Raw genomic sequence first — 16,257 nt, 5'->3', positions numbered from 1 at the left:
TGTTCTGAACCAATTATCCCCCGAAGCTCCGGGACTTATTTGGATTGACCTTGTATACAGCTTCGCTGTAAAAAAACTAAGTAACACTCAAGCCCGAGGGTTGGGGCGAGCGCAGTCGTCGGTCGCCAAAATCTGATTCGTGATTCAAATGCGTCGGATATTTATACATAACTCAGCGTACATTCCAGTCTAATGGATGGGGCTCGCGGAAGTTCCAGAATGTACGCCACTAGTCACTTTGCGAGCGCGACATGGTTAAACAAAGCTTATTTTGCTATAAAACCAGCGACGACATTTGAGAAAGGTCCGATACAGGAAGGCGCGTCTTGTGCCGAGCGACAACTTTGTAACAGGGGCTAACAGGTGAAAAACGGTAACAGGCAAGACAAAGGAAATGCACACGTGCCACAAACAACAACAACAACAACAACAACAACAACAACAACAACAACAACAACAACAACAACAACAACAACAACAACAACAACAACAACAACAACAACAACAACAACAACAACAACAACAACAACAACAACAACAACAACAACAACAATAATAATAATAATAATAATAATAATAATAATAACAAAATCTAGGATGAGAATAAAAAAAACCTCATATTTCAAAAAATCTAAAGCATAGAGTTCTGCATACACACCAAAACAGAAAAAAAAGGCGAGGGCAGTTTTCATCACACTACGTCCCTCACGCGCATGCTGTATTACAAACACATACACGAGCAGGATTAGTACAATATTACAATACAATAGTACAATATTAGTACAATACACGAGCAGGCTTAGTACAACGGCATACACGAGGCCGAAGTGTATTTCTCCTCCTCCTCATTCCTCCTTTTCCAATTTTGTGTAAGTACGAAACAGAGGCCCTGCAACAAACCGACGATACTATCCTCTATTGCCTCCAAGCCTGCGTACGACTGAATGCTACGGAAAAATCTGTACTGCTAATACTCCCCAGCAAGAGATCATCCACGGTAAAACAACCAGTACTCAACCTCACTCACCTTTGGCAGTCAGCAAATTTCCGAGGTCAAGACACTTCATACACTGGGTATACATTTTAGCGTGACGGAGGCAGCGCCCTTACAATACAATGGTTTATAAACGTAGTGTCCCAACTAATGAGGATGATGAGACAGATTACTAGTCGATGTCCGGGCCTGATGGAGGTGCACGTTAGAAAACTTAAACGAGCTCTTATTGCTTGCAGAGTAGCCTGCTCGTTCCCATCAGCGCTCACGTCCACTGATACGAAAAAAGGGAGCAAGCTACTTAATGACGCCTACAAACAGGCTCTGGACTTTCGTCCCGGCACTTTTATCCTCCGGTTAGAGTTATGTGGCATCTGCAATACTGCCAGAGAGATATTAGAGGCTCGCTCAACGTATCAACACGAATGCCTAGTCCTTACTCCAGCTGGCCTTGCCGTTCTCAGCCACCTAGCGTATCGAGCTCCTGATATCGGCCTAACCTACACCCAAGCACTACTTTCACAAATTTGGCCAAACATAAGAGTCACCTTCATACCCTAAAGCATGCACCTGAATTTTCAAGAGCGTTAGAACGCACAAGAGCGTTATAACATTTATACGGCGATCGATCCTGTACAGTCTACGTAGGCGTGGCTACGCACGCCTGCAGACTGCCACACTGTCAGCATGATAGACTACACCTTAGAAGAGTAACGTCGACCCCGTTTAACCTCACCACAGTCACTGCAGCTGAAGACGCGGCCATTGCTATTGCCATCGCTTCCAGAGCAGGCAGAAAACATGTAATCGTCGCATTCGATTCGCAAGTTGCTTGTCGCAACTTCATCCGAGTCCGACTTTCTACTGCCACCCAGCGCATCATTTCTCGAGCTACCGTCATGCCACCCAGCATGGTAGGGACTCGAGGCAGCGAGTCCCTTCACGTAAACCAGGGAACCCACGCTGATGCCCGAGCGCATGCCACCCGGGCGCCGCAACAAACAGATCATCACCCCTAGGTCCAGACCATGCGCCCCTCCAGTCCACACGCCCTCCTATGCCCTTTTCAGCTTTGCACCCTATATCATAAACAGAACCCTCACCAGCAAAGCAGCCATCGCGATGCGGCAATCGGAGTCTAATACTTTCCTGCCCTTAACTAGCCTATATTATGTCATTCCCCTGACCATGTACTCCTACAAATGGCCCCTGTGGCGTGTGCACATACCGCCTCAGCTGGGCATTCCCATATACACCCAATGTCCTTACCATCTTTCACCCCTTAGCCGGGCTGTCCACCTAGGAGCCGCGTGACCACCAACAGCTGGTGTGACGGGCTAAGTGGGCAGCCAGCTCCGCAGGTTTCCTGCACTAATGAACACCACAATGCACTAGAGCGGATGGGAGGCAAGCAGACGAAGCTGCCAACGGGTTATTTTTATTTTTCAGAATAAAATTCTTTTCCTTCTCCTACTTATCCGACTTCCTACACCAATGGCTCTGATCTCTGTATCCCACCTGGCTAGGACTCTTTCTCCCAACTTCGCCATTTTCTTTCTCTTTTCCCGCCTGATTCCATGGCAGAATGTACACATTCTTCTTAATGTAGAATGAGTGCACTTCGTAAAAATAAAATGCAGCCCTCATTATAGAGTTAGTGTTTTCTTCTGCAGATTTAATTCGGCATCAGCGAGAGCCCGTCATGTTGCTTTACGATCCACATAATACATAAGACGCCAAGCGCGATAATGCAGCTTTTGAAAGCAATGAGAAATATCAACCAACCTAACCGACTCTGATTCACCTGTTTTATTCCCAGTGTCATTTTCTCTGTCCGCCTCTACAATTTGAGTTCAGCTTTTTTTCTTCGATTCCTTATTCGAAAGATTCCTGTATTCACCACACCCCTTATTTACATGTATGTAATTACTTACCTGGACTTGAAGCATATTTCGTGCTAGGAATAACTGCGCCGAGAATACCAATCGTTCTATTGTTAATTGTCGTTATTACATGCTTCGGAAGGTTGTAATGTTGGAGATCTTCGTCCTTCGAAAAATCCGTATATGTTCCAACTATGGTAACATTAGATTCATTCATTTTTTTCAGGAAAGGAGCAAGATTCTTTGGTCCATCGTCGAATTCATGGTTTCCAAGACACTGTATTAAATTAAAAAAAATTACATACTGTCATTTTAGTGAATTGAACGATTTTCATGCACCAATATTAAGTACTATGAACAATGAAAAAGTTAAAAAAAGATACGAAAGCATTCTAATGATTGTAAAACAGGACGAGGAATGTACCTTCAATCAGAACCAAGCTTTGGTTAATGCCAATTTCATTCAATTATGCCTAGCAATGCCACTGCGTTTGGCAAAACACACATCGCGGATTCCTAAGTCAATGACTGCAATAGTTGAGCAGCTCCACTATCGTGCACCATTTCCCATGGCCTATCAACGTGAGTTATACGACTAACCAAACCGTTATATAAACAGTGATAAAGATCGGTTTTTCCTTGAGCGCATCTGGACACTGCTCAGTAGCTCTTGCCATATTGGGCCTCTGGAAGGGGCTAAATTTATGCATCATGCACGAGGCAAAGGGGAAAAATAGTAAATAATTTGCAGTCCCGGGATTCCCCGACATCTTTTAGAGAGAAATGATTAGGTATGTAGAATGATTTCTGAATACCAATGGCAGGATGAAATGTATGACACGAGACAACGCCAAGAAATGGCATTGGGGTGCTTGAAATATACGTATGCTTAGCACCAATATACGAAATTGTATATTGTACAATTGTACAATTGTACTTTTGTATCAGTAAACATTTTTGTAAAACCTTGGATTCCGGTCGTTAGAGATTCCTCCATTAGCCTTATTATGAACCTGTGTGGAGAACGTGCTCTGCGAACCTGATATGACCCCTGGGTGGTAAAGGCAGCCGTGAGATTAATCAGGGTATCACAAAGAAATATTACTCAAGTGTGCCGTAACGCACTCTACAGGACATCTCATGTAAAGTCGGCATGATTTATCGTTGAAGGGACGCTGATTTTACGTACCTCTCGACTGCTGTGCCAGTGCTAGTATGTCACCAGATCATGTACACGGCGGCAACAATCCTTCAACGTGAACAGTCACATTAAAGCGTACGTACGTAGATGACTAACGCACGTAAGGATGAGGTGTTTCCGCTATGAGATCGTGCCATAAAGACAGTGAGTACTGTTAGATGCTCTTAAGCGCAGACTTTGAGAGAGAGAGAGAGAATAAACATTTTTATTAGGTAAATGCAGCTAGGGAGAGGCGTCCTCAGACTTTGACTCTATAGCCCGCAGAAGCCAGGCTAAGGAAATGTGACCGAGAAAATGAGTGGAAGTGCTAATGTACGCAAATTACTGGGCTGGGAAATTTTGTTCTTCAAGAAAAGAGTACGAGAAATGGACGACGGTTCCCGGTCAGAAAAAATGACATCCCAGCGCGATACTAGACGAAGGTGTGCTCTATCTAATTCAGCACGCTTCTTTTTGCATACGAACAACTGAGAAATGGAAACCATAAAACTGGCGTAACGTTCTGGTGTATCCATGTAAGACTTCTTTGTTTAGAAGACCCACTTTACCCTATGAACGGCCTTCTTCTTATAGCTTACATTACCATAAGTCGGTAAACTCACTCATGAGTCAACTCCTCAAACTCGCTCATACTCAGAATGACCTGTGAGCTTCAGTCTGAGTGAACCAGGCTGAGTACAATTTTGGTGAAGTTCAGTACGAGCGAGAAATCAACAAAAATTTACTATGTGAGTGTGTTTGAATGACTTCTGATTATTTCGCCGACCTAAGATAAAAAAACAATGACGTCGCTATAGCCGCGGAGACAGCGGCGACGTGATTTTGCACGCAGCGTACAGCGTAAGAGTTAAAAAACGCGGGAATGCGCGGCCGGCCAGGCCTTTCGCAATGCCCACCGGCTCCGCGCCGTGCCGTAGCCGAAGCCTACCCCTCTGCAATTTTGAAAGCACGTCCCGCCAGTTTTACACCCGTTCTTATCACAGCACGGGAAACGCAAGTTGGCACCGCTAAATCCAGAATCACGGCACCACGCTTCGGCACCCTCCCCAACCCCCTTCTTGTATCGTCCCTGCTTCGTGTTTTCCTGCAGTTCGCGCTACCGCGGGTGCGCTAGAGGCAGGTTTGGAAGCGAAGTTGGAGATGCTTGCTACGAAGAGCGAAACATCCGGACACAAGCAAGTAGTGTGTGCTGTGTAAGGATTCGCTCTTTCGTTCAAGGTCCGACAAGGCTATAGACGCTACGGTACTGTGGCCCGCGGTGTTGCGAGGAGTCAGCGAGATCGACGTCCCCGTGCGAGTTCCTCAAGTTCAGTAGTCCAGTAGTTCGGTTGGCTCCCTTACTGTTCCAGTTCAACGCTCGCTCGACCCTTCTCTAGTTTTGTGTGGACTGGGCATCGGCACCTTTACTTTCGTGCGCAAGCGGTGACAATTGGCGTGCGACGCGATTGACGACTGCTCGTTTGCTGGTCATGCATGGCGCAATTTCTAATAATGAGTGGTACTCCTAATGCCTCTGTGGATAGATAGATCGGACTTTTCAAATGCTCATTGTCTAGCGCAGCCTTCGAGACCGACGATGGGCGCTGGACTTTCAGCAGTGCTCTCATGAATCGTCATGCGATTGAAGGTCGATGATGCATTCACACGGACACCATGGTGCCCTGGAGGACGAAAAAAAAAATCTAGGAGAGAGCGTTACTCCACGATGGTAGTCTCGGCAAGGCAGCCTTCTATGACAATGTCTCTTGACTACCTCTCCCGGGTCTATGTGCGAAGTGACTCTTGGGAAGTAGGACCTCCAGGGTTTCCGAGGCTTACCAAGACACTATTTGGTACGCGGTAGCTCTTAATCTGCCCTCCGCTATCGAGCCTAATTTCCACGCACACTATGGTCCATTCTCTCGCTTAACACCGCACGCTCTGCGACTAGAAATTACCGCTTGCGCATCCCGTGGTGAGGGCCTATTTCGTATAAGCCTTTCCTTTACATTTCTATGACTAGGCTTCAAGATGGTTACGTGACGCTCCCTCGTAGTCTTCTTCCTCCCTCCGTGTTTGGTGGTTCCGTTTAGCGCGATCAACTGGACATATGAATCTCAGCAGTGCAACTGTTGGATCTGCGCATCTGGTGATATGGTGCATAGTATCTAGGCACAACTACTATTGATTACTTCCACCAACCACGACATAAAGAAATTCTCAGCGCCTATATAGCGCAACGTTGGACAACTCGAAAAACGTGAGCAGGACCTTCTGCAGCGCTATCGTGAATTGTAGTTAAAAAGTGGCATTGCGTAAAGTCAAACTTTCTTTGTGCACAATTTTAGCAGCGTCCACTATCACGGTCTGCCAAAAACGCACGCACACACACGCACGCATGCACAAACCAACAAATGAGAATTTACTTATTTTTAAAGATCTTTTGGCACATTTATTCGTTAGGCGAGATACTTCCAGCACTGCTAAGATCACGCGTCATACTTATTTGTTTCTTACAAGACATTGCTATGTACCGAAAATAAGGAACTTTCTTGTACGTTTAGGACTCTCGTGCATACTTCTTTAAAAATGTTTAGCATTTATAATCCCTCTGCATGTGCTATGTATCTCGTATGAATGTCTTTTAATCATTGCTGTGTTAAATTCACGAGAAACTCTCAGTTTGTGAGAGTCTGTAGGGCAAGCAGACTTGCCTGAGCGATTCTGATGAGTCGGAGTCTAAGTGAGCCCGACTGAGTATACTTTTAGCGAGCCTGACTCCGGTGAGCTCATTCGCGTCGAAATACGGTGAGTCTTATTCCGAGCGAGACCTAAGCAAAATCATAAAATTTTCGACTGAGCTTGTGTGAGTTCCGTTTACTTTGGCGGTCTATATACGTTACTCCCTTTCGTCTAATCTAATCTATGTGGGAGCGAAAGTGGTACGACTGACGGGGCAAGTTTAATCCGTGAGTGTACCGATGTTATACACAAAACGGAGTAAATACTGATTAAACAGATGAATTGTAACGCAGCAACTCTCCAAAGTGCCACAACTTTTCTGATTGCACATCAGTCACATTTTAAGTTAGACGTTCGATCTGTTTCATGTAGATTGAGCGAGGTATTCTATGCAGATGGATCCATTCAGCGGCGTATTACAGAACGTCATGTTCAGGTGCGCCAAAATGCTTTTTGTAATTCACTTTGTTCCCTAAGGATTTATGTACACCACGCAAATGTCTGAATATTTATTTTATAGACTGTTATATATGGAGAACTTGTAAAGCAACCTTAAAGTGACAAGTCCCACTCTCTCCGAAAAGAAATATTTTGCTTAGCTGTCCTTAAAGGCTAGAGAAGCATAAAAAATGACGCCACTGCGAATCTGCGCACCTGCAACGTATTACTGTCAAGTTGGTTTTCCAGTAGGGATTTGAAAATATTCGAAATTATGATTATGAAGTAAATGGTATCCGATATTCCATTCGTATTCAGTTTGGGAATTGACAGATTGAACAAGTTGAATATAAGGGATAACAATATCTAATTGGGTCTCGAGACACGTAGGTGGATGCAAGTGAGGATTCGTTCCGGCTGGCTCTGCTGTAAGAGAGCCGTGGTTGTTCCCCGCAGTCACCGGTTCTGAGTGAACACCTTGGGCAGATGCTGACAAATTTTCAGTCATTCAATGAATCTTTTACATCGAAGCAGTTAAGGGCTACTTTCCGAGGGAAAACATGCCGAAGATAGTGCAATGCTGGGCCGATCCACGGCGGAGGTGACGCCGGCGCTAAGCAGGCCCCAAACATAGGCCGATACTGAAGATAGTACAATACTAGGCCGGCCCGCACCGGAAGTGAAGCAGGCGTTAAGCATTCTCCCGATCCCTAAGAAGCTAGTGCAATACCGGCCCGACCTGCGCCGAAGGTGAACCAGGCGGTAAGCACACCCCACACATGGGCCAATCCCGAAGCTAGTGCAATACAGGGCCGACCCGCGGCGGAGGTAAAGCCGCCGTTAAGCACTCCCCGTACGTGGGCCGATCACGCAGATTGTGCAATGACGGGTCGACCCACAGCGGAGGTGAAGCAGACGTTAAGCTCTCCCCAGACGTGGGCCGATCCTGAAGATAGTACAATACCAGGCCAACCCGTGGCGATGGTAAAGCAGGCGTTAAGCACTCCCCGTACGTGGGCCGATCCCGAAGACAGTGTAATGCCGGGACGACCCGCGGCGGAGCTGCAGTTCGCCATTAGGGGACCACATACACAGCTACGTTGGTCATTTTTCTTCACAGAGGGGAAGGGCACTGAATTTTTCTTTTGGAGTGCTTAGAAAGTTGTCTTGATTTACGGAAAGCAATTTATTACTTGACAAGCCTCACAATTTTAGCTTTCCTTTAAAGGAATGTGTAGTGCCGCAATATCCGTAACTCTTCCTTCAATAAAGAAAACACTACCAAGATCTAAAGGTGTTCTGTCTCCTTGTTTCCTTGCAATTACTGTAACGGTGCAGTAGAAGACTGAAATCATTTGTTTTTCATTTACAAGCTCCTCAGTTGAGCGGATGTCCAGTCGAGAACCCGTCATTACATGCGACTATGAAACAATGCAAGCAAGCTTCCTTTTTCAGCAAATAAGCTGCTAGAAAGCTTTTATTTCACCTTGTACGGAATGAAAGAATAATATGCGATTTGAAATTCGCAAATTGTTATTGTGGAATATTCGTATTTAATTTGATTTGGAAAGTGCATTATTTGAATATTCCTAGTTTTCAGAGAAGGAAGCGCCTATAATGGAAGGTCTCAAAGAAAGGGCGGGCCTGTGTATGTAGCGAAGGCAGAACTATTGCGTCGCCAGTCTCCTATCGAAAATGGAAAGCTGCCTTGGCAGCAACTGATCACTATAGGCCATTGAACTTGCCTGTCCACTGAATTCGCCACCAACACGCGGATGTCATAAGACCAGCGGGTAGTGTCGTAGCTAAGGGGGCTGCACACCGGGCAGGTGCCCCCTCTTCGCCCACCGCCTTGCTACGAGAGACAAGAAAATATTAAATTTGCGAGAACGTAATGGTGGCTCTATCTGTCGAAATGCAATAGAGCGCTCTAGGCGTCCACATTTTAAAAGACAATATGGGCAAGTAAATTAGTGAAAAAAAAGAAAAGGTGCGAACTCACTGCAAAGTTGTAGCCCATTTTGGACATGACCGCGGATATGACTTCCTGTTTGAAGAGCGTGTAGTAAGGTGTGCCTTGGAAAAAGTCTCCGGCGTTCAGGAACAGTGCATTAGGGTCTTCTCGCCTTATTTCTTTCACCTGCAAAATAATTATATGGGAGTTTGTTAATCAACGCTTTGTTGCTTGACCCTTTTCTGGATTTTATATAATCAAAAGAAGACCGCCATGCCCACCTTAATTCTAGTAAAACGCAGATTAAAATTCGCGTTAGATAATAAACCATTACCCCCTCCCGCCCGCCTGACAAGAATGTGTACACTCGCGTCGTACGAACCGCCATCCCTCATACCATTCTTTTTCTTCTTTTATCCATATATCTGAACCGAGTAACAGGCTGGAACACTGTTACCCCAAGTCGACCTCTGTGCCTTTCTGCAGATAAATGTTCTTTCTTCACCTTTTTCCCGAATGAGTATTATGAAACCACAATGTGCTGGAAGATTCCTCCGCGAGAGAAGTTGTACGATTTTTTGGGTGATATCCGCAGTTGCTATGTCTTGTACAAGCCCGGCTGTATAGATGGGCAGGAACATGCAGGTTTCGTTAATATGAGAGAGAAGCATATCTTTTTATCTTAGTTGTAATCTTGTGGCTGTAATGTCTTGCATAGCGTAGATGAAAGTAAGCTCCCACTATAGGCTTAACTTGACTAATGCGGCATTTCATACCTTGATCATATTATATCGAAGCTTTAGTGACCTCTATTCCCCACTGCGGCGTTTGTTTCTAGCCGTTTTTAACCACTATCAACTTGCTGCGAGCACAACCGCTATTCAGATCACAAATCCTGCATCATTTCCGCAACCTTAACTCTCAGGAATCTGGCTCTCAATGAGCGCCAACAATGCTGGATACCATTTCTAGCAAGCCAGTTCTCGCAAGCTTTCAGAAGTCAAGGGCTTGAGAATCTATAAAGCAGAATCGTGGTTCGTCGACGACAACAGCGATCGTTTTGGGATGACACGAGAGGCGCCGCCATATTTCAATGGAATGCGAGATGCCTGAGGTCACGCATTTGAGATTTCCGGTAGTTGGTGTTTGGAAATCACTTTCCTATACTTTTCATGTGAGAACCGAACTTTTCAACAACCGTAAAACTTTCAGGGTATAAACCTTTCGTTTCAACCACGTGTGTCGGGAGTAGGAGCGTTCTGGTTTACATTAGCAAGGACCTTACTTATTTCGCCCAGCCCTACCGCCAGACGACGATAACCAATACGTGTGTCTTACGGTGAAAAAGAAAAAGACTGTATTTTACATTTATTGGCGTATATCCTTGCCCAACAGGTAAATCTGTTTGCGAAAGACTAAATGATATAGCTGCGATGCCAGGTATTTCTATAATAACAGGGGACTTCAACGCTCACCACGAGATACGGGGAAACTTGAAAATAAATTCAAAGGGCCCGTCACTCATATCCTTTGCATCAGAGCAGCACCCGTGTATAATCAATGATTGAAACCCGATATTTCTTTGAGTAGTCATGCACAACAGCTGCCTTGATTTGACACTTGTGTCAGGTTGCCTGACTTGGAGCGCGCAATGGTTCACTGGTATTGAAACCAATGGAAGTGATCATGTTCCGACCTGTGTGAGAATAATAGATGGACTAGAAGCCTCATTAACGCTTGTATCTTGCCAAGTCGATTGGTCAGTCTTTGAAGATCTTGTAGAAGACACATGCAAGAAACATATTACATGCAGGTTAGAAGACGTAATTGCAGCTACAATGCAAGATTGTATGCGTTTCTTCACACATTCATCGAAGCGTGCAGAGCATGACATTGAATTGGAAATGCTTCGCGCACTACGTCACCGAGCTGAAAGGAAGTACAGGCGTACAAAGTCAATTCTTGATCTCAGAGTAGCTCGGCCCATGCAAGAGAAGATACAGCGCCGAATGGACAAGCCTGAGGATCAAAAATGGAAAGGCTTTTGCTGTTCGCTGGATCCCCGCAAGCCACTACACCGTGCCTGGCATACCCTACGGGGTCCTTGCTCACATCCCCAACATCGACACCCTTTTAACGTCTTTGCTGTCAATCAAAACCGCCGTGAGATACGTTGCAGAGGAATTTTGTGCGAAAGTCGCTGACGGGAGAGTTTTACTTCATGTGATGGTTTTAGGTGATATTCTTGGTCCACGAGATACAAGTATAGACGCTCCATTCTCTTTGGAAGAGTTAGAAGCTGTTATGATGCTCTGCAGGTGTTCGTCTTCACCAGGACCCGATGGAACAACATATACTGCTTTGCACCACCTAGGTCTAGAAGCGCGTCGAGAACTGCTCAGCCTGTTGAATAATTCATGGCAAGACAGTATCGCTCCACAGGAATGGCAACGCAGCCGCCTGCTGAAAGCAGGAAAGTCACCGCTGGAATTGGCGTCATATCGGCATATAGCACTCGCCAGCTGAGTCGGCAAGCTCAAGGAACGTATCAACCTCATGCGTCTCGAATGGGGCTTGGAACACCACAAAATATACCTTGACTCCACAGCGTGATTGCGACGAGGCCGTTCATCGATTGACAATATCATCGATCTAGTGTCATCTGTAGAGCAGCAAGAATCTGGGAAGCGATTATTAGTGGCGCTCTTTCTTGACGTGCAAGGTGTCTACGGCAACACTTCCCACTAAGCCTACCTAGACACGCTTTTAGAATTGAACTAGGGGGGCGATAATTTTAACCTATCCGAATCACCCTAGCACTAACGTCTTTGTTTGTACGTACTTAAGATGGTCTGATTAACAACCCCTACACTTGCCATGGCGTCCCCCAAGGTGGTGTTTTAAGTAGTGTTTTAAATTTTTTTTCAACCTTGCGCTTCTTGGACTGGCCTAACCCTTACTTGAAACATTCAGCGTCTCAATCTGCTCTGATGAAATCTGCGTTTGGGCATCAGCATTGACACGCTTGCAGGTTCGTGCAAGGCTACAGAAGGCATCAACACATGCATCTGGCTATCTTAACTCACAAGGACTAACTATCTCGACAGAAAAAAAATCGTGTTAGTTGATTTTACGCGAAAAGACATGACTGGTTATCCAGTATGCATCAATGACCAGCCTATGTGCTACAAGAAAAATCATTGGCAGTTGGCTGCCATTGTTGACCGGGATCTCTCCTGGAGCCCCCAGGTTGCCCACTAGAAGAAGAAGCTTCCATCTGTTGTCTACGTCTTCAAGTTCATTGACGGCAGAACATGGGAATCTTCAGTGTGCTTCATGCTACAGCTATACCGAGCACTTTTTATTTGGTTTGTACGCTATAGCTCTCCTATTATTTCTAAAACTTGAAAGTTGCAAACTTGCAACCAACTATAGGCGTCATTCCCCAATTTAGTCAACACCCATCGTGCCTCCGTACCATTGATCGGGTTTCGCACTCTTGGCCCGTTCACCATCAGCCTTGTGGTGGTTATGTCAACCTGAAGTGTGCCTGCCTTTCCATCTCAGGAATAAGAAAAAAGACTGACCTGCCTACCTTGGCCTTGAAGCAAGCAACTCTGGATTAGATACATAATTTGACCGAGTCCACTTTCTACTTTGTCCGAGTCCGCCTGTACATGGATGGTATGGTTCTTCCACTCAAACCAGCTCCACCGGGGCAGTGGTTATAGCATTATGATCGATCAGCGTCATAAACAAGGTTCCTCGGGTCATAACATCGACCACTTCTGAGCTTGCTGCCCTCCAGGACGCTGTTGATTATATTAACCACCAACTGGCAAATTGGTGGGCCATATTTTACGAGTACAAGGGGGCCTTCGACTCGTCTATGCAACTGAGGAAGCTGTGAAGTGTCGCTTACGCCTGGGCGTTGTATTCACCAACGCATATTCATCTTTGATTGGAACTGACAATAGCGTCGAATGCAATGCCTGCGATGTCGATGAGGCTTTAAAACACCCCCTGTGCTACCACCCGTCTTCTCAAAGTGAAAGACATGACCTCCGTACAGCTCTAAATTAACTAGACGGGTAGGCTCGGCCTTCTACAAACTCTTGGGACGATGCCCTCGCAAATAACAGCAACAAAAGGCTATAAAAGCGCTACTGTTATTTCTGAAAACTACTGGACTGCATACGTGATCATCTGCAATATACAGCACATAACTGTTATTACGTCGACAATATTATCATGTGTCTTTAAAAAAGACTGGCAACGTTTAATGAAGACAACTAGCTCCCGAAGAACAGCGGCGGTGGGACCGGGCTGTCGAGCAGGCGGGGCACTTATTCCTTCTTGTCCTTCCTGCCTCTTCTTTTGCACTGTCCCCACTATTGCAGGTGGCATTTCCCCTCTTCCTCGAAAAGAGAATTCGCTCAATGGTTAAGAAGCGGTGTAAGAAATGAAAAAAAAAGAAACAAAAACGTGGTGAAATCAGATCTATGCTCGCGCAAAGAACACAGGGACAGCTACAGGAAAGACAAGTGCATCGCAAGTGAAGCATGACGTGCAGAGGTAACCCGCCACACAAAGAAACAGAGAGGTAACCGCATCAGCTGCACATATGAGCACAAATAAAAAAAATTGAATAAATAAAAAAAAATCACGAACGCGCAACATATGGTTTCATGCGTACGATGTGAATGATATTACGGCTAGGTTGTTTACACCGTGTTTGAGACGCACTTTCAGGAACGACTTCGTAGTTCACATTACTAATGCGGCATAGCACTTTTTATGGGTCAGAATATGGACTGAACAACTTTTCACTAAGGCCACGGCGGCGAACAGGAGTGCACACCCACACTTGGTCGCCGAAGTTGTAGCATACTTGTCTGTGGCGGATGTTATAACGCCGTGCATCTGCAGGCTGATGCTCCCCGATGTGCAGCTGCGCAAGCTGGCGAGCTTCCTCAGCGCGCTGAGAAAATTCTTTGGCGCCAATAGTTAGACGCTCGTTGTCTTGACACGGCAGCATAGCGCCCAGCATCTTTTGATCTTCGCGGCCGTAAAGGAGACGAAATGGCGTAAAGCGCGTCGTTATTATACGCGAAGGGCACGTAAGGCAATATATGATCCCATGTTTTGTGTTGGACGTCGATGTACATATAGAGATCATGTTGGTGACGGTCTTATTTAAGCGCTCCGTAAGACCGTCGAACTGCGGATGACCTGCAGTAGCCTTTTGATGCCTAGTGCTGCTCAAGGGAAAAATTTCGTCCATGAACTGTGCTGTGAACGCCGTCCCTCTGTCTGAGATTACAGCAGGTGGGGCACCCTGACGCAATACAATGTGACACACGAAGAAATGCACTATATACCTCAGCTGTGGCTCGTGGGAGCGCCTCAGTCTCGGCATAGCGAGTTAAATAGTCAGTCGCGACTATCACCCACTTGTTGCTCTCGGTTGACAGAAGAAAGCGCCTAAGAATGTCCAAGCCGTCTTGGTCAAATGGCTTATGAGGTGGTTCGATGGGTTGCAATAACCCGGCGGGCTGTGGGCAGTGGGCAGTGGGCGGTGGGCGGTGTCTTCATGGGCGGTGACTTTGACGTAATAGTTCTACGGAAAACGTTGCTGACATTCGCGGCAGCCTTTAACGTACTGTTTAGCGCTTGCCCACAGCCCGGGCCATTAATACATCTCACGTAAGTGAGGTACGCAAGCATTCATGATGAGCCTAAGTGGTCATATGTGGGCTTGGGCTCGTCATAGCAAGCGAAAAGAATGTCGTCCCGCAAGTCGTTTGGAACTACCAGAAGGTAGGCTCGGCCATTCGAACGGGTGTTTTTCTTGTAAAGCACGTTATCTCGTAGACAGAAGGAGTTCTTATGCGCGACATAGATGGCGTGGAATGGTTGCTGGCCGGCCATCTAAGTGGCCGAAGATAGGTAGAATTTCAGCGTCTTCACGCTGCCGTCTTATCAAGTCCGATGCAGTAATGGGGCGCAGGAAGCCGTCATCGTCCTCCGACACTCGACTGACAGATTCGAAGGGTGCACGCGAAAGTGTGTCTGCGTCTTCGTGCATGCGGCCAGACTTGTAAACGATAGTGACGTCAAACTCTTGCAGCCGCAAGCTCCACCTTTCCAGTTGTTTTGAAGGACCGCGTATGTTTTCCAACAAACATAGGGCATGGTGGTCTGTCACCACTTTGAAAGGATGGTCGCAGAGATAAGGGCAAAACTTCGTGATGGCCCACGCAATCGCGAGGCACTGTTTTTCTGTGGTAGAGTAGTTCGCCTTGGCATGGGACAGCGAGCGGCTAGCATAAGCTATTGCGGGTATTACTCTTTCATTGCCGTCTTGACGTTGGACGAGTATTCCGCCAAGACTGATGTTACTGGCATCCGTATGTACTCGGTGTCAGCGTCTTCGCCAGAATGTGCCAGGACGGGTGCTGATTGCATCCGTTGTAGTAGTTCAGCGAAGGCCGCCTGTTGCTCATTCGTCCACGCCAATGGCGTGTCATTCCTTGTAAGGCGAGTCAGGGGTTCCGCTATCTGCGAGAAGTTTTCAATGAAACGGTGAAAATACGCGCGTACGCCTAGAAAACGCCGCACGGCCTTCTTGTCTGCCGGAGGAAGAAATGCTCTTACCGTGGCAAGTTTGTCGGGATCGGGTCGGACTCCTCTGGCGCTTACGACGTGTCTGAGAAACATGAGCTCTTCATAGCCAAAGTGGCACTTTTCGGGTTTAAGCGTGAGATGAGCCGATCAGATCGCTTCTAGCATGTTCCGCAGGCGATGAAGGTGTTGCTCAAATGTTTAAGAAAATACTGCTACGTCATCATGGTACACGAGACACGTCTACCACTTCAGTCCAGCGGGGACAGTATCTATCATTCGCTGGAAATTAACTGGAGCTGAACATAAGCCGAAAGGGAGCACTCGAAATTCGTAGAGGCCTCGGGAGTTACAAAGGCAGTTTCCTCGCGGTCTCTTTCGTCTACCTCGATCTTCCAGTACCCGCTTTTCAAATCGAGTGACGAAAAATACTGGGTGCGCA

General features: G+C 46.3%; 1 protein-coding gene across 1 annotated transcript in view; it reads right to left on the bottom strand.

Annotated features, from left to right (window-relative positions):
• LOC135911276 (snake venom 5'-nucleotidase-like) overlaps window positions 1-15,919 on the bottom strand; it is a 30,188-nt gene extending 14,269 nt beyond the window's left edge. The window contains exons 1-3 of the mRNA XM_070535958.1: window positions 15,849-15,919; window positions 9,240-9,377; window positions 2,929-3,154 (exon numbers count right to left, since the gene is read on the bottom strand). Coding sequence (XP_070392059.1) covers window positions 2,929-3,154; window positions 9,240-9,377; window positions 15,849-15,911 — 427 coding nt within the window. The 5' untranslated portion in view covers window positions 15,912-15,919. The remainder of the gene's footprint in view (window positions 1-2,928; window positions 3,155-9,239; window positions 9,378-15,848) is intronic.
• Between the last annotated feature and the right edge of the window lie 338 nt (window positions 15,920-16,257).

This window comes from Dermacentor albipictus, chromosome 1 (genome assembly GCF_038994185.2).
Source record: "Dermacentor albipictus isolate Rhodes 1998 colony chromosome 1, USDA_Dalb.pri_finalv2, whole genome shotgun sequence".
Classification (NCBI taxonomy): domain Eukaryota; kingdom Metazoa; phylum Arthropoda; class Arachnida; order Ixodida; family Ixodidae; genus Dermacentor; species Dermacentor albipictus.
The sequence above is the reverse complement of the archived record's forward strand: the minus strand, read 5'-3'. Positions and strand labels throughout refer to the sequence as shown.